The sequence below is a fragment of the Epinephelus fuscoguttatus genome, linkage group LG14 (assembly GCF_011397635.1).
Source record: "Epinephelus fuscoguttatus linkage group LG14, E.fuscoguttatus.final_Chr_v1".
Taxonomy (NCBI): Eukaryota; Metazoa; Chordata; class Actinopteri; order Perciformes; family Serranidae; genus Epinephelus; species Epinephelus fuscoguttatus.
The window spans coordinates 12469445-12488549 of record NC_064765.1 but is presented as its reverse complement, the minus strand read 5'-3'; the positions used below and the strand labels follow the sequence as shown (position 1 = coordinate 12488549).

Genomic DNA, 19105 nt, shown 5'->3' with positions numbered 1-19105 from the left:
CAAGTCAACTGATAATGAAAGTGAACACTCTGCACTGGATTACTCCCGTTTACTCCGCACTACAGAGTCGCAGGGAGGCATTTGCATGCTTTGATACGCGCTTGCATTTTTATTAATTCCCTCTGGATCGCCATTTGATTAAACTGTGCGACTTGAAATCGTGTGGCACAAAAAAAAAAAAAAAAGTCTTCATGCTTAATGTACAAAGCCCAAAGCACTTGGCTGGGTTTGAGTATGTGATCAGTCAGTCTGTGTGTTGTAGAATTGTGTGCGCACATGCATGCATGTGTGTGTGTGTGTGTGTGCAGGAGTCTGGTTCGCTCTGTTCTACAGTAGCTTGCAGTGCTCCAGGCAGGAGAATGCTGTGTGTGCTCTGTGTCTTGATCATTCAAATTAATTTGAAGCCATGCTGGGAACAATATTCCATCAAATGGTTTGTAAATCACAGGCATTCACATTTACAAACATGCAGCGCACAAATACACTCATCTCAGGAATATTTTGTGTACACAAATGCACGTTTTTACTCACACCACTACACAAAACGCATCCACCTCGTTACGGTTGGGTTGACGCCGATGTACAAAACGAGCGAATCCCATTTTCTCTCAGCCTCTTCTCCCATTCGGAATGATCCACATAAAATCTGAGCCTGGAGGAAAAGAGGAGACATGGCCCGTCAAGACTTTTATAGCTTTTCCCACAATCGCTCAGGACTACAATGGTGTTTTTACGATGTTACTGTATAACCCCCCCCCCGCCCGACCCAGCCACACCACCAGGGAAACTAACAAGGTCCTTATGTTTAATGGACTCAACACACTCACACCTCCAGCAGTCACCAAATTGTCACAGCTACGAGCGGCCTCAGCGACAAGCGGCCATTTCCCTCTAATCAAACTTAATTCGAAGTGTGCTTTACACATTTCGCCTGCTGTTTCATCGCGCTCCCCCATGGGCCACATCCCCCCTGTGTGCTTTTTTCCCGCTCAATCACTGTATGGGAGATGGTGGGCGGAATTGGACCGAGTCAAGGTATTTGCATATGTAATTTAGCAGCGACAATCGGAGAGACACGGCTCCATCACCATCTACTGTTAACTGTGAAACAAGATTTAGCCTCTCTTTCAATCTGTGGCCGGTCCTGTGGTGGCGCCTAATAGTGTGTATCTTACTGCTTATCACTCTGTTTCTCTGAGCCAACAGGCTGTTATGCTTAGATAACCATAGTCATTTGCTGTGTTAAGTGGCTGATTGCTCCACAGTCGTGTTTTGCGTGCATGCGCGGGTGTGTGGTATACTTTCATGCATGTGTAAGCACGTAAATGTAATTTTCAGCAGGGGCCTGTGTCTTTATAGCAGTTGGGTGTGTGCATGCACATGTGTCTAACAGCGGCAGATCCCCCCCCACCCAACAAAGCTTAGCTCCACTACCCGGCAGCATGGCGGAGTAAGATTAAAGTCACCCATATTACACTTTGCGCCAGGAGACGTAAGGAAATTAGGTGGAAATTAAACAATGCTATTTGCATACAATTACACAACAGCCCAGTGAACAGCTCCGTTAGCCGCCGTCTGGTCAACTAAAGAGCGCTGCTCAGTTTTGCCTCATTAACTATGCAAACAACTCCGACTGGCCTTATTCAATCACGGCTGTTTATTTGGACTGCGAGGGAAGAAAGTGAAAAAATTGCACACATTCAACAGTTTCTTTATTCATTATGCATGAGCTAATGTGAGCGTGTGATGCTACTTCCTCCTGTCTTACTCCTCTGACAGCAGCCAGTTCTGCACTGCGGGTTAAATCAAATCGCTCAGGCTGGATTAAGATTATTTCACGCGTGTACGTGCGCCCACATCGGCTGTGACATTTGAGTCTGACATTCAGGTTACGATAGGCTCAGTTTTCATCTCAGGTGTTTGAAATATAAGACTCGCACCCTGCTGAGAAAATCTTCCTCCGTCTTCCTCAAGACACTACCATCACTGTCTCTCCCACTCCTTTCAGCAGCACACACACACATTCAGATGCAAACCATCACCTTTTGGCTCCTTTCACAAATACGGATATTAAACCACATATCAATTTCTCTCCCATCTTTCATCTCAAACATATATTCACATTCACACGCCGCTCTCCCTCTGTCTGCCTCCCTTCCTATCTCTCCCTCCATCCTCCCCAACACAGCCAACTCACCTGGTGAAATATTAATGTGTTCAGTGAAGTGTTCTTGTTTGGAGTGTTGCCCTGACCATGAGCTTTGTTTCTGGACAGAATAGGAAGCTAAGCAGCCATTCAGAGGGCTCAGGCAGAGGTGCGCGCTGTTGGATGTAACAGCGAGGACAACTTTGCTTGATGCGAGCGTTAAGCCCGACCAGGACTACGGCGAGCTTTCGGAATGAGTCAAGCTGCAGCGAGTTAAAGAGCTCCCTCGCCTGAAGCTGTGGAGGAAGGAGCTTCAGCTTACATCTTAGGCCTCTTTAGCTCCCCTCAACCGCCAAAACCCTCCAACATACACCCACAAGTCCCACCTCTTTGCTTTTTGCTCCAACTTGCTTCTAATAAGCTCTGAAACTGCGAGTGCTGTTGTTTCTTCTGCGCCCTCTTCTTTGTTCTCTGTACAAGGAAATCTTTTTTTCTGCTTCTTCTTGGCATTGTGCAATACGGTTGCACACCTTCCAAGTGTTGATGCTTTTCTTATGGAGGCCTAAATAAGGAATGAGCTTAGTAACAGCGAGCTGCTCCCTCCTGTTCTGATTCAACGCACTCCTGTCGGTTTGCTTACTCCACATTGCCCAAAGATCCCTCTGGGTTTATGCTTGAGTATTCACACCATGGCGTGTTTGTACTGTACTTGTGTGCGCTTGCACTGGTGCCTGCTGTACGTGTGCCTGTCTGCTGTCAGTGTGCAGGGGTTTCGGTGCATGTATTTGCTCACATGCGGTTTATTCGAAGACCTGGAAATCTCCGGGCCTGCGCATCAAACAGCACTTTGTTTAGCAGAGGCAGAGGTGCAGTTCATGGCTCCTAATTTGCAGATGTGCGAGAAGACGTATGGATTTCATATTCTCTACTGGAATATTGCTGACAATCCTTTTAGCTGTGCTTATCCTGCATCCTTAGTTAGAGTCTTTATAAGCTTGTTCTTGTGGATGGAGCTTTTACCTGAGCAGAGAAAAAAAGATAAGAGCATACAGACAAAAATGCACACACTGGAGGGCCTTACAGGATGAAAATGTGTCATTGCTCGGAAAAACATCCATTATATTTCAAACCAAGCTGGAAAAAGATCTGTGTAAAGGATCAACCTGGGTCTGGATTGACCTGGACTCAGACAGCTCTTTGGCTGACAGAGTCAAGCCTGTTTGTGTCAAGCTGGTGCCTGAAAACTGGAAAAAAAAAAATCCGAAAAATCATACATGCCTCTGTGTTTCAAAAGAAACCGACAATAGTCTGCAAACTTTGCAGTTCCAGACAGCACCGCCACCTTTTATCTCGTCTAGACTGTGACATCATAACAAAAAAATACTGCCTGCATTCCTCAGGAGAGCAAAACTCGAACTCAGGTTCCCCGAGGTCTGCTTAAAAAATGACATTTTAAATTTAAATGTCCGATAACTGCAACAGCAGAGCTGGCCCCGACCCAAGGCAGCAGCACAGCATGTCAAAAACAAACACAGATTCGTGCAGGCAGCCTCGGCGGACTTGAAGATCTGTCGTAAGCTTTTGCGCGGGTATGCAGACATACATTACACACATACATTAAATCTGGTGTGTCACAGGGATAAACACTGATGCTGCCATCTTATTTTGAGGACGTGCTGGATTAAGCTGGAGTGATGACTGGCAGGGAATTCATTGTTCTTGTTACAGTGAAATACTTTAAGATGCTACATGTAGGATTTCAGTCGTTGTTTGATTAGAGATCATTTCAGCCTGTTGTGGAGAATGAGCAACAAACAGCGCTTTATTAGTGCTCATGCAGAGCCTAAGGTGTGTGTGTGTGTGTGTGTGTGTGTGTGTGTGTGTGTCTAGAAGGGAAGAGTCATGACTAAAGGACAGAAATAGAGGCTGGCTGGCAGTAAGTCGTTTGGGACTCACATGAGTTGGAGTCACCAGCAAGCTCAAACAGTGTCCCACTGAGCAGACGGCTATGGACTGTCCCAAACTTGACAACATAAACATTATAAATAGGTCCCTTTGTATTTCCTGTTGAAAGGTTTCGCAGTGTGTGTGAACTGCTGCCTTCAAATGGAACACGGGAGCCCAAAGTCGTGCACACAATATGCCTGGCATATCACGACTCGTGATGGTTGAGTCGTGAGAACGCTGCTGCCAGGCAATGTAGGGTTTTCCCAAGCAGCAACCTCCAGGGCTGACGAGTGAAGCCAATGCGGAAGTGCCAAAAACTGCAGTTCATCGACTGGCCACTGGGGGCTGGCTGCAAAACAGAGCAAAACCATAGACTCCCATGTTAAAATGCCCAACTTTACAGCTAATATAAATATGTTTACAGCCTGTTACAAAAACGTTTTTAGTCTCTATGGCTTGTTTCATCATTGGTGACAACTGTACGGGGGAGAATTTTTTATAACAGTGCCGTTTAAATGTTATTAAGGCTTAAAGTTCTGCATAATTCAGGGTGTGGCCATTTTGACTGACAGGCTGTTAGCCATTCTCGGAACCCATTGGCTGTATTCGGTGTCTGACTTCCGGCAGATGGCGATACAGCCTCTGGGGGCAGACCCCCGATTTTTTGGCTTTCCGGTTTGATCTGGGCGAAGGAGGCGAATTTCCCTTTCCGACTTGTGTTTATATATAAATAAATATGCTGAACCATTGCCATGGATTCAGAGTTTGCAGTGACGCCAATTATGTTACGCCTTGTTAGTTCACCGCACAGACCGTTTAACCTGGCAACAACTGCAGCCGGCTCAAACGTGATTTGTCAATATCACACGGACTACAAACAGCCTACAACCGGAAACCAGGGCTCTTCCGCTCTTCTTCTGGAGGCAAGATCTCCGGGGTTTGCCTACAGACTCTACATTCACTGAATGTAGAGTCTGTATATAGAGACTATATTGTGACAGATATCTTTATCGTAAAAATACCCTGAAATATTGTGATATTATTTTAGGGCCATATCGCCCACCCCTACAGCTGTTTCTCTCATCCATTGATCTGATCTGATCGGCTCTGATCAGATCTACTCACCAATTATCCGCACCGTGACTCAGAACACCACGAATAGCTGCTGAAAACAAAAAGAAGATTTCTGCCTGTGCTGCTCTCCGCAAATACCTCTGAATTTAGAGAGGGGTCACAAACTGATACACAAATACACACAAACAGCTACCGCCACACATATTGTGATACTGTGGGAGACACTACAGTGGCACCATTGATGCTGCTGTCAGCATCTAGAAGCCATAGAGGCTAGTGAGTGGATAACCTCAGGGAGGAAATGCAAAGTCAAAATATTAACATTTTTCTCATAGAGTTTAAAAATTACTATGAAAAACTGTATGTGACTGAAATCACAATATATTAACTTCATATTTATTGGAAAATGACCTTCCATGGCCTCTGCTGTTTCTGAAAACATCAGCAAACATGTCGTAACTTATAAACTTTCAGAAATTTTCCACATATATGGACATGAATACCACAAGAGCAGGGTGTACATATGTACTCCTCTCGTGAACCAGCAAGTGACATCAGCTGACAGGAAGTGAACGTGGACCCAAGCTGTTGCCTAGCAGTACAATTCTAGTATTCAGACAAGATGTCTTATTCCAGTTTTCTTGTAGTTCTACCTATCAGGAAATATATGCTTTCGGGCAAAAGTTGAGCCAAGTTCAACTTTTCTGACAGACCACTGCTTTTTTGCCAGATCCCTGTGTGTTGGCACCCCTGCTGCATCACTGGCCTCATTTAAATGAATGAGGTGGCTGCATTTTTTCATTCAGTGTTGTTGTGTGTCTGAACACAGCAGCCTAGCAGATCTCAAGAAAAGACAAGTAGGCAAACAGGTGTAGGCTCACTCTCTGTCCAACAGCAGCTTCTAATATTAGCCTCATACTAAACCTTACACAGGTTGGAACCACACAAAGGGTTGATAAATTCAGAGTGCAGGTTTGTGTTTACTCAGAAATGTTTGTAATAGTTTCATAGTAGGCTAAAGAACTGAGCTGTAGCCACGTTTCTGAAATGGGCTGCAATGTAGCTAATCATGAGGGCAACAGCACACTGTCAAAGTATGTTCATTAAGGCCTCATTTCCACTGTGTACGTATCAAATCGAAATCCATTAATTCTTATGAAAACCTCTGTGATCTTCAATGTGTTTAAGAAACTCGTCCTTTCACTTTTTTTTTGGTCCGAAATTTACCTCAAGTGTGTCGGAAAACTTTTGTGGCAGATATCAGACAGACTGTATCCACTGTGCCACAGGAGGTTAGCGTCACTGTGCTGCTTCATGTGCATATTCCACAAGATAGACTGATTTCACGCCGCCGCGTTGTTGGATTTAAAAAAAAAATGGGCAGACTTAGAAACTACTCAGAAATAATTATAAGTGCCCTGTTTTGGGATCGAAAGCTGACACACACATCACATTGGCAACTTTAAAGACAGACTAGTTAGCCATGAGTTTTAGCTAGCCTGATAACGTTATCACCAACACGACCTGACACAACCCAAACAAACGTTACCTACCTTCAATGTCAGTAGCCATGTTTCCATCAGCCTGTTTAGATGCGCATCTAGAAGTATCACATCGGAAAATTATGATGGAAATGCCAAAATTCAAATTAAAATCCCCTGATTCGCACAAACTAAAATACGCTCGCTTTAGCCGGGTTTTGGTTGATTCGAAAGAATGTTGATTCGCAAAACGGGGGATGGAGACAGTTATGTTCGAATTAAGTCTGACGTAGCGCACCTCTCTCCATGGTGATATCTACACTCCAGGTCAGGAAGGCGGTAATGCATTTACAAGCTGGTTGCCAAACGCCAGAAAACGTAGAAGTAGAAGAATGCGAGACTTGTTTTGTTTCCGGTTCTGCAGAAAACTCGCGTGAGTTCGTAGTTTTCACCAAAGTCCGTACATTTAATGGAAACACACAGGATTGGCATTTCTTTTAATGCGCATTTCCCAATGATTCGAATCACTTTTGGATGGAAACATAGCTACATTGGCTACTCTAAAGACAGACTAGTTAGCCAAGAGTTTTAGCTAGCCTGATAACGTTATCACCAACACGACCTGACACAACCCAAACAAACGTTACCTATGTAGCCATCAATCCAATTGCTGTAGCCTTTCAGCAAGAGAGCTCTAGGTTTTCTGGATCCCTCTTCGGCCCAGTTTTCAACATCATTCATCGAAAAGGGTGGAATTAGCTCCAAATTTTTACTCCACACCATCTTTCTTCCCCTCCTGCACTAGTATTTTCAGTGGGGGGCGGGGCTATCCTCCGACCGTTTTTTTTTTTTTTTGTAATCCAACATGGTGGCGGTGTGAAATGAGCATATTGGGTGGCAAAAAACACTTAACCTTTCTGCCATTTCTGTGGTGGTGTTTCTATCCATTCGTAAAGAGATGCATTCCTTTGTGTTGAACACGAGGGCCATACACTGTAAACTTCACCGAAATACAGACACAAAACAAAACTGTGAGGCAAAGAAACTGACAGGCTCAGATTGTTATTATACTCTAAGTGTCTGACAAAGACATAAATGTTTTTCTTTACCATTTGCCCAATTTAGTCTGTTTCTTATGTGTCTAATCAAGTCTCACTGAAGTCTCATTCTAATGCTTTGTGAGTGTAGTTCTTGCAAGAAGACAGTACAAAACAAACCAATCAAACAAAAGTAAAAGAGAAAGGTTTTATTTCTGACAATCTGAGCCTGTCAGTGGCAAAAACAAGCACTTTTATTGGACAGACATTGACGGTGTACTGTTGCCCCAAAGATTACAATGCAGCCTCTTCCACAGCTGCCGGCTGCAGCGCTTTTGCTCAGCACTGGACCAGTTTCAAATGTTGTTGTCCCCATTAGTCACATAGACACATAAACAGGATAAAATAGGATCCAAGCTGAAAAATACCAACATTTCCCTTTAATATACATTATTTTAAACTAGACTTTTTAAGAAAGTACTGTACATCACATTTGTACCTATAAGCACAGCAGAAATGCTCTCTTGGGAGTTATTGCTCTAATATATCACTGGAATTAATTGTGCCAAAACATTCAAAAGCAGTCGAGGAGAGACTGCAGTTGTAATAGGCAATAACTCCAGTTATGTGGTTTTTTTTTAAACTTTCATTGGGTCCACTTTGGTGCTTGTCACGTTTGATTGCCCCCCGAATTTCTGAATAAATCCTTCCTCCTCCAGTCAAAACAGCACAGTGCTTCCCCATCTTATGAGCTGGAACTCATGCCTTTACGAAAAGCCTCATATCATCTTATCTCCTCAGAATCACATCACACAGCTCTCCACATCTGCCTCCTCCATCCACTCTAATTTGCTTTCTCTCCTAACAGCAGCAACTACAAATACAACTTCTATTCGGCCCGCTCTTATTATTACTCTCACGTCCCCACTCTTGAAGTAATTCTACCGCTGTGCTCATTGTGAGTCGCTCTGGATAAGAGCACCGGCTAAACGCCTCAAATGTAAATGAAATTGTAAAAGAATCTCTCTAAAAGTCAAGCAAGTTAGCCATAATTGTCAGTGCAAGAGAAATAATAAAGTAACGCTGGTAAGAAACAGCTGACACAGCTGTGGGATGTACCGCAGATGATCATTATTACAATTAATTTGACAATGATACATTTTGTAAGATTCCGTCTCTGGTTTTCTAACAAGCTGAATTCACTGGGAGCGTGATTTACAGCCTTTTCTACATAATGTGCACTCATCTGCTGTTAAGACAATGTTTCATTTTTGTGGCTTTTCCCTTTTTTATGCATACTTTATTCAGCAAAAATAACATTAACATTTAGCCATACATTAATATTTAAAGACTAGATGGCATAGATGGATCTTACCCAGAGCAACTTGGAATAAGAGCAGATATAGTTGTACATGCTAATTCCTCCATCTGCCTTGAGGCTCTGTTTTGATCTTCTGTCGTCACATTTCGGGCTCTCGGGGTCCTTTGACAAAATATGCATGATGTTAGCTTCATTTCCGAACAGTAATATGTTGAATAATGCTCACACCTGTAGCAGGCACCTTTCTTCCTATCTCTGTTCCTCTGTGCCACCTGTCACCATCTCACCAACAACCCCCACCCAAACTGCCACTGCTACCTTTGTGGCCCCCCACTGAGTTCAAACGAAGAGGCCTATTTTCACTTGTCCCCCCCCACACACACACTCCTAGCCTCTCTCAGGAGGATAAATACATACACTGCATTAATTCATCCATGTCTTTCCAGACTTCAGTCAAATGGGTTTTTTTTCTTCTACTCTCTTAAGGGACTCAAGGACTTTCAGCAGAGGGTCCCTGTGTTTACTTTGTACTCCCGGGTGGGATATTTCCATTTGAATGAATGCCTCGGGGTGTGGGCTGGGTTTAGATATCTCATCTTCAGACGCGCACGTGTGTGTGTGTGTGTGTGTATTCCAGAAGTTTCTGTATGCACACTGTATCCACCTGTGTGATTTCCAGCATATGAGCAGATTTAATGAAGCTCTGCATGTTTTAAAGAGCACCTGCACCCCTGCATATGTTATAAAGATGCTGAGAATAAAGTATGCGTTTGTGTAAGATGGTGTTTATGAGCGTTGTGTGTAGCGCATACCTATCATCTCAGTTCAAAGAGGAAGTGCAAATCTTAAGTCATGTTAAGCTATTGGCTCTCTATGGGCTCTCTATAAAAAAAGCGGTCTCCCCCCTCAACCTTGCCTGGAGCGCTGATAGGATGAAAAATGGATAGAAGCCCCAAAGGAAGGAGGGGGAAGGTCCATCTGTGAGCTGCATTCAAGGACAACAGTGTTATCCATTTTGGAACAGTATGAAACAAGCCAGTGTTTTCAGAGGGGTTTGGAAATGTGGGCTTCTGGATGAACTGTGGATGCTACTGTTGTCTTGCCAAGCCAACTGTGATGTTGCAGATTAGATGCGAATCATTGACTCCTTGTTTGTTTCAGCGCGGCTCTCCCCATTCAGAGTGAGAGATAATGAACAAATGTGACTGATTGTTTCTGATCAGTGTTGTGGTGAATTACCGCAGCAACAGGGATTGTTTTGCAGTGCTCTGGCGCTCATAAAAGCTGCGTTTAATGTGATTTTATGTCGTTCAGCCCGGAGGTGTTGGGGTTTGGCTATATCTATTAATCTGTTTTGTTCTTGTTTTCTCTTCTCCCTTCTGTCTCTCCCTTTTCTGTTCGCTCCTCCATCATTTCACTTTTATGTTCCCCCCCGAACTTTCTTTGCGCTCTCTTTTTTCCCTCCTTCCACTCCTCCACCTCCTCCTTCCTGTCCTCTCTGCTAGAACCGATTCCACCTGCAGATGTCGGCCCGTGTGCCTCCATCGACCCTGGGCAGCCTGCTGCTGGCGGTCCTGCAGGGTAGAGAAGGGGACAGGGACAGAGGGAGCCGTGGGGAAGGCAGCTGGGGAGGAGCAGCTGTGATCTGCCCCGGCTGGGAGGAAGGGGGTGATGGGTTGCTGTCTCACCTGCAGGCGCACAGCGGTTCTAACTGGCATTTGTGGGACATTATCAACCTGACCATCATCTCCGGCGGCGGCGGAGATAGAAGGGGGGAGGCCAGCGAGGAGAAGAAGGAGGATCAGAGAGAGGAGGAGGCTTTAAAGATCCTCTCCACCCGTTTCCTGCGCTCCCCCTCTCCCATCTCCTCTGTTCTCCTCCTGGGCTCTGACCCCGAGTGTCTCTCTTCTGTCCTGCGGGCCGCTCAGCGCCTCGCTCCGACTCTACCAGCACTGCAGTGGATCATGGGATATCCCTTGTCTCCAGATTCGCTCCACACTCTAGGAGGACCTCTTGGACTGTTAGCCTACGGGGAGGTGGGCCGCAAGCCAATCAGCTTCTACATCCGGGATGCTTTGCAGTTGATTGGCCGCGCGGTTGCTGCGGCGACCATGGTAAGGCCGGACCTTGCGCTGATTCAGAACATGGTGAATTGTTTCGACAAACCAAACAGACATGAGCTGCCCTCTTCGGGACAATACCTAGCCAGGTAAGTCCACACATGCACTGTATATTATTCATTCACTCATTCATTTTCTGTAACCACTTATCCTGTTGGGGGTCGCGGGGGGCTGGAGCCTGTCCCAGCTAACATTGGGCGAGAGGCAGGGTACACCCTGTACAGGTTGCCTGACTGTCAGAGGGCTGACACATAGAGACAGACAACCATTCACACTCACACATATTATATATAGACATTAATGAAAACGGTCAGTTCATCCTAATTTTAAAGAAACGAACATCATCTTGTTTACAGCTGGTGGTGTCTAGAAATACATATAATTTTGGTTTAATGTGCAATTAAAATTAATTTTTGCTAGGAAAAAAATGCATATGTACATATACATAAAGGAGAAAGTTACATTGTATTCATTTTTCTCACATGACAGTGTCACCTGCATTAGTGTTCTCCAGGAGACGTCAATTTTGGGTTCCACCTGATGATGTTAGCCATTGCTCACTCCAATGTGTGATTTAAAGCTGTGGGAGGCAGTTTTATGTTGGCATCAATGGACAAAATTCCCATCATAACCTTTCACTACTATAATACAAGTGGTCTGAGAAAACACTTCTTGGCTCTGTTTCCAGGCTTTAGAAAATCTATCCCATGATGGGAGACTTAAGCAGGATTTATACTTCTTGGTTGAATCGATGCCATACCCTACGCCGTACCCTACACCGTACCCTACGCCGTACCCTACACCATAGCCTGACGCATACCTCTCCAGAAATGTAACTACACGTTGTGGCAACGCAGACCTCTGTCTATTTTTGTAAGCTGAAACCATTTCCCTCATTGGAAACAAAGCTTTTATTTACTTTAATTTCACAGATAAGAAACAATAAATTGTGAAGACAATAGAGCCTCCACAAAAATAGTATTTTAAGTTTTGTGTGTGATTTATCCTGGCTTCATATGAGCAGAGGAAATCTCCACTAGTTGCTAGGCTAATTTATACAGTGTAAAATGCCATAGGCTTGTGCTAATAACGTTAGCATGTTATATTTGTTTGGAAAACGTGTTTAGTATAAGACAGTTGTTCTGTCAGTAAACCTTGTCAGTTGTAATGGAGCTGAATTTTGTAACGTTACCTTTGTTAAATGTTGCTGTTTCCCCTGGTTTCATATGAGTAGAAGAAACGTCTGCTAGCCGCAAAGCTAATTTATACAATGTAAAATGCCATAGGCTTGTGCTAATAACGTTAGCATGTTGTATTTGTGGGGGAAATGTGTCCAGATAAAGACAAGTGCTTTGTCTGTGAATGCTGCGACTTACAGTGAAGCTGATTTGTGTACTTATGCTTGACATTGTCTCTAATAAGCCATGTTTAATGTGTGTTTAATCTGTGTTTTGAATCAACTAAACTCAACAGCACTTCACAGAAACTCCACCGCCAACTAGTGTTTTGGAGGTGTAACTGCAGAGCGACACAGACACACCACCGCACAAGTATGAATGCTCACAGTGGCGTAGGTGACGGCGTAAGATCTGCATAGAACTGCACAACTATATATCTGCCTTTTGGCCAGTCCCAGATCATTTCAGAGAGAGGGCATTCCTATTGGCTGTTCTACAAATGCAGATGCATTTGCATATTCCAGATAATGAAAGCCTCGTTCAATGGCAGGAAAATTTGCAGCAACTGCCTGCAAAGCAACCACAAAAAAGAAGATGGATATATCAAAAAGAGAGTCTAAAAGAGACTCAATAAAACATGTCAATATCAGGAAAGTGTTTCAGAGATGGAGAAAAAATGTTGCTAATAGTCTGTGGCATGGTGGGGCCACAATATGGAGGGTTTTGTGGAGTAAGAGCTCCTCCAAAACTTTAGGAGGCACAGGGGGTACATTCCAATATCTCTGTCGGCATCTACAAGGCTGTCACAGCAGGACTCAAAATGTAGACAAGCTGTCCCCATCATAAAGTGTCTGGCAGTTGGGCTCTACTGGCTGGTGACTGGGGCAGCAACCGCAGCAGCGGAACAGCTACGGCAGCCTTCTGTAGTTTTTCAGCAGACCGCTCCGACACTGTATGGGAAGTGATGTGCTCCTGCACAGTGGAGTGTGATGTGGAAAGAACATGGATGTATGGGAAGAACACACATGAATGCTTCTATGACCACTCACAGCAGCTGCATGGCCAGTGTTTGGACATGTATTCGACTTCTGTGTCACACTGGGTTTCTGTATGGAGTGCATGCATATGTCTGTGCTCATCTGGAGGGAGAGGTTTAGGATAGAGAGGGCAGAGCTGCAGGAGGAGGGTGTATTTTCAGACTGGCCTTTTCTACAAAACTGCCTACCACAGCTTTAAACACTCCCTATTTTACTGCATGACTTTGTGTGTTACTCCATATCATGATTTGTAACATGGGTAAGTGCTGAGGTTAAAGGTCTACCCACTTGCCGTGTAAGTTTTGACAATGCGGTCACAGTGCGGTCACTCGCCATTATCACATCCAGAACTGTGAAAGAGAGCTCAGGGAAACTCAGAGACAATTAAGGCTGCCCCTGACTAAGAATCTTCCTAGTCGACCAATAGTCATCATTTAGGGCCATCAGTCGACTAGTCGCCCGCATGTTTACGATATTAATGTAATTATTAAATGATATAATTTGGGCGGGGCAACACAATGGTTTGAGTTGAAGGTGTGAGAAAGAATAGTATCAGTAACATTGTTAACACTGTGCTACATTACAGAGAAATACAAAACCGTACTAATGAACCTTCATTAATATAGGCCTATATTTTATCTACAAGTGCAAGTCACACACTGAGCGAGCCACCTGTTAATGACGCTGTGGGCTAATGGGCATGGAGCTACTTCCATGTTTCAGATGATACGTCATGTTTGTAGTCGACCAATGAAGATGAGTTTACATATCACCTTGGGTTCGTCCTTCACCTTCTCAAAATGATCCCACACTTTGGATTTCCTGCCCGACATGTTATTAACTAGCCTGTGGAATAACTGCAGGTACCAGCCCTGGAAATTAACCTGACTCCTGTCTGACTGCTGAGCGTGGACACTTCCTGTGTCTGTCCTTTCAAATTAAATCCTCACATGGCCCAGTCAGATAGGTTTTGGTTTATTTTGACAAGGTGCTGCTCCTAATAGAGTTTTTGTTTTTTGTTTATTCTGTGACTAAGCGACCAGTGAAATTTTGCCAACTAATGACCTTTCTGGTTGAGTAACGTCTGATCAGCTATTAGGGGGCAGCCCCAGAGACAATTAAATTATTTTATGCCATGCTTCTCAGCCAAACAAATCTGTGCATTCTGATAAGCATTAAGATACAAGTGAGTGAGGTACACACACGACAAGAGAAAATAGTCAGAGAAACGAGTCAGAGAGAAGTAATTTCACATGGTGTGCTCTAAAGAGAGAAAAGTAGACAGTGAAAACAGAGCTTTTAATCAAGACTTGACAGACTCTTCTATGTTCCTCCTTCCCACGGACAGTTCAAAACCAGTGTGTCTCATCATATGTTCTGAGACCAAGGTGATTATTAAAAGCAGCGATATGAAACGCCACTACGAGACAAAACTGAGAGTCAAGCATCTTTTGAGCAAACATACCCAATCAAATCCGAACTGATGGAATAGAAAATAAAATATTTTATATGGCACTGAGTCACTAGGGGATTAAAATATTATGTTATAATCAGACATAAATATGGAATGGAATTGATTAGATTGGTTCCACTGTCACCAAAATCTGATCCAGCTATTAGGATCAGTATCAGCCTGATATCTGACATCAATAGCAGATTGTGCATCCTTACCCACAATACTGAAAATCTACATTACCCTTGGATAATCCACAGACCTGTCAACACTTTTAGTATAAGCTTTTTCTTTAATAGCACATACTTTTTAAATGTATTTGCGTAATTTAGGTGAATTCGCTCCTAAAGACGAAATCACAGAGAATAATTTTAGTTTTGTGGCACTTTGCTAAAGGTCAAAAGGTCACTTCCAGAGCTGTGCCCTGCAGCTGGTAGAGACTTGCTCAAGAAAACTTCAGCAGAGTGGACGACTGAGAAACTTATTCCTCTTCCAAAAATTACATATATAGCTTTAGGGCAACATGGGAGAAGCAGCGGTCTGCTCAGGATTGGACCACAAATACTCTCTTTAAACCCTGCAGCCAACTGGCCAACCAGTTTCTCCTTAATGCCTCCTGGTCACTGAAGAATGCTTAAGCTAGGTCCCAAAAGTATACCCATTTAAATCACCAAATGATATATGGAAGATTCTGACAAGCTGCAATTAAATTCCCCGGGTCATACCACTTAATGTCTGCGAGCTCGTTATCTTTCTGAGTGACACTTTGGCATTTTTATGAGGAGTTGCTGGCTCTACTTGTGGTACTATACGCTCCGGTTGTTGCCCTTGTCTGTCCTCTGCACCACGGGGGTGGCTCCTTCTGAATAGCGCTGTCATACTCGGGGTAGGGAGGAGGTCTTTATGGCATACAGATTCGCAGACTGACACCGCAGAGTTTTGTCTGTTCGTCTCCGCCGTTGCTGCTGCTTCAATCCCCGCAGCTTTTAAAAGGGCCTCTGACAGCTTTCAAGGGTTCTGTCAAGGTGCGGTCTGTGATAACGCATACACGCACGCATTAAAAAAACACGCTGAAATACATATTAAACCATAAATGTTTTCACTTAAAGCAGAAAAAAAAATGAATCCCCAACATTTGTAGACAGAAAGAAGAAGAAAAAACCTCACACTGGCATCCATTGCAACTCCTCTTAAGTGGCGGAGCCGGGTGCCATAAACTCACTCCAAAGTTAAGTATCTCTGCTCTGCTGGCTGACATGGATATTTTACAACGGTGCTTTGGATAAAACAGCGTGTATCCAACTTCTGTGGTCATGTGGTTGTGGTGAGAGAAGGATTTGTGGTTTGAGCCGGGCCCCACAGCAAATATTGAACACACACGGTGCCTGCCAGCCGAGAGTGATCATCAACACCACCCACATAATCACAAGCTGGATTCTCACAGCGTTCCCTCCTTCTGCAGTTAACTTGAGCACTGGGATGCCAAAACAATTTGGCATGGAGGGCCAGAGGCTAAAACAAGTGGAGTGGGAGTTGGGTTACAAAGCAATATTATTGGACATTCATTATTAAAGTTAAAACAAGTTGATGGAGTTTAATGTGATTAAATTGCTCAATTTTAGCCACGCTTGCAGCGCAGCAATATGGATTGCAATGTCTGTCTGGCAGTTGGTCCAACACTGTGTTCCAGACTGAAATATTGAATTAACTATTAGATAGATTGATTCGAAATTGTGTACAGACATTCATGGTACGCAAATAATGAGGCCTACTATTTGGTAATGTACTGACTGATTATGTGGGAAGTCATTACAACTACTGGTTAGACTGCCATAAAATTTGGTATTCATGAACCACTCTGATTGAATTGCATTAGCTCTGCTGATGCCTTTACTTTCCATGCAGCACCATCATCAGGTCAAAATTTCAACTTGTCCAATACTTCAATTAATGACCAAATACCTGCAGATTAATGACACTCTCACCAGCCTTAATTGCACTTTGTGTTTAGGGCTGATTAGCAAATGTTAGCATGCTAACATGCTAATCTAAGAGGATTACAATACACTTAAGTATCACAGTTTTGTGATACTGTATTGATTCTTAAAAACACTGTATTCACAATATATTGTACTATATTGAATCGTAACCTGTTATTGTTACCCAAGGGTGTAAGAAAATATTGATATACTTGAGTATCATAATGTAATGTTTTGTGATACTGTATTGATTCTCCAAAACACTGCATCCATTTTTAATTAATAGTTTACATGCAAAGGTTTGTGGGAGTGTTTCATTTTGTGTTATGTCAAACTCCATCAGTGTTTTAATCTATCTTCGGCCATATTGTCTGCATAAACACAAAGAACACAGGCCTATGAAACAGGCAGAGTCATAAGGGGCACACCACTAGCACTGAAAGTTTTCCTAAAATTAGATTTAAAAATAGATAAATATATCGCCTTGCTTACAATATCACAATATATCACCATGTATTGAATCATAACCCCTGTATTGTGATAAGAATCGAATCACCGGATTCCTGCCAATACACAGCCATAATGTTATACCTGCTAAACATGGTAAAAGACTACTCCACCAGCATACATCAATTACTCACTGCGTGCCTCCTCAGTGAATGGAGAATCCAAAAAAGGCAAACATTGTTTATGGATTGAAGTAAACCAGGACCACATTTAACAACAGCAAAACTAAATCAAAACATCCGTTTACAAACTCTCGCACAACTTGTGCAGTATAATCCAAGTCTCATTTATCCAGTCGTGTGCTCAGTACATCCCAAACATTTTGCATTTTCACTAAAACATTCTGATTTAAAACACTTCAGCCTACGTGTAGCGCAACCCAAGTGAACTCAAGCATGTGTGTGCATATGAGCTACAAATGCACACATGTACCCAGGCTTGCTACTCGCCCATGCAGCAGACTGTTTGTATTGACATGTGTGAAATTTTTTAGCAAATATGCATGTGTTTGGGAAGTACCGAGAAAACAACTGGATAAATTGGACCTAAAGTATACTGCAGGAGTTGTGTGACAGTTTGTCCCCATTTACTTAAGTTCATGAGGAATGTTCACCTTTTTTGGATTCACCGTTCACCATGAAGGCATGCAAGAAAAACAAATTCACCGTAACACATGGTGAGTAATTTATACTCTCCTTAGACTCAAACTTTTTTATTTCATCTAGCTATTTGGGATCAGTAGGACCTGATAAGTATAAAATAACTAAACATTGTCAACAATAATTAAGTCCCAACATCTCCAAATGAGTACTTCCTAATTGACAGCATCTTAGCTTGTTACTGTTGCTAAAATTGCTCAAATTTGTTGCCATATCAATCTACAAACATTATTAATCATTAATAAACAAGTTTCAACAATAAAATGTGATCAGGTTTTGGACCTTGTCCACTTTTGTGTCGGGATTGGCTGCAGGCTGACTTAGCAGAGATGGCATCTTGTTTTAACATAGATTAATGTATTGTGCTCTTACTGCCACTAGATGGCATAAAAAAATATTCACGAACGAGGACAACAGGTCTAAGTTAAGTTGAATAAAGTATAAGGTCAAGTAAACTCAAAATGTGATGTCCTCATATAAGGACAGTATTGCTTTAACATTGTCACTGTTTGGCTGTACACTCATAGTCTTGTCGTACTTTGAACAATAAAGGAAACAATACGTAATACTTTCAAAGTGGCTCAAACTTCATCAGGACACTAGAGAAAGTCAATTCTGTGGAGGACCAATTAGGACACAGTCTAGACTATCAGAATAGACTATTTATAATAAAGTCCTCCCCAATACAGTGTCAGTGACCTTTGTTTCTGGCCTGCGAGAGACTGATAAAACAGGTCGCTCTATCGCACTATTCATACCGGTCCAGTTAGACTCCATGCCCTCCAGTGTACCTCCCGATTCTTATCCCTCCCCTGCAACTGCCAGACATGCCATTGCTCCGGAGAGCCCTAACAAAGCTGAAGGAAGTAAGAGACTTCCACATGGAAAAGGCAATTAACAGCTCAATGCCCTAGGGACAGAGCGAGGAGGCAGGGAGGGAGAGAGTGCGTCTGGAGATATAAGAAAGAGAGGAAGGTGTGAGGGAGGACGACAGCGAGAACACAATGGTACTGTTTCTGATTCAAAGCGGCGGACCAATGAGGATAAAGCCATATGAGAAACCAGCTATTTTTGATGTTGTTCTTCCGAATGTCCAGAATCAAAAGATCCCTTGGTGCGTATTCCCAAAAATACATTACAGAGAGAGGAGAGAGTAGTCGAAGACA

General features: G+C 43.2%; 1 protein-coding gene across 2 annotated transcripts in view; it reads left to right on the top strand.

Moving 5' to 3' along the window:
• Positions 1-19105, top strand: part of grin3ba (glutamate receptor, ionotropic, N-methyl-D-aspartate 3Ba) — a 134355-nt gene that overhangs the window by 58536 nt on the left and 56714 nt on the right. For both annotated transcript variants that reach the window (XM_049597178.1, XM_049597180.1), the window contains exon 2: positions 10512-11215. In XM_049597178.1, the coding sequence (XP_049453135.1) occupies positions 10512-11215 (704 nt within the window). The remainder of the gene's footprint in view (positions 1-10511; positions 11216-19105) is intronic.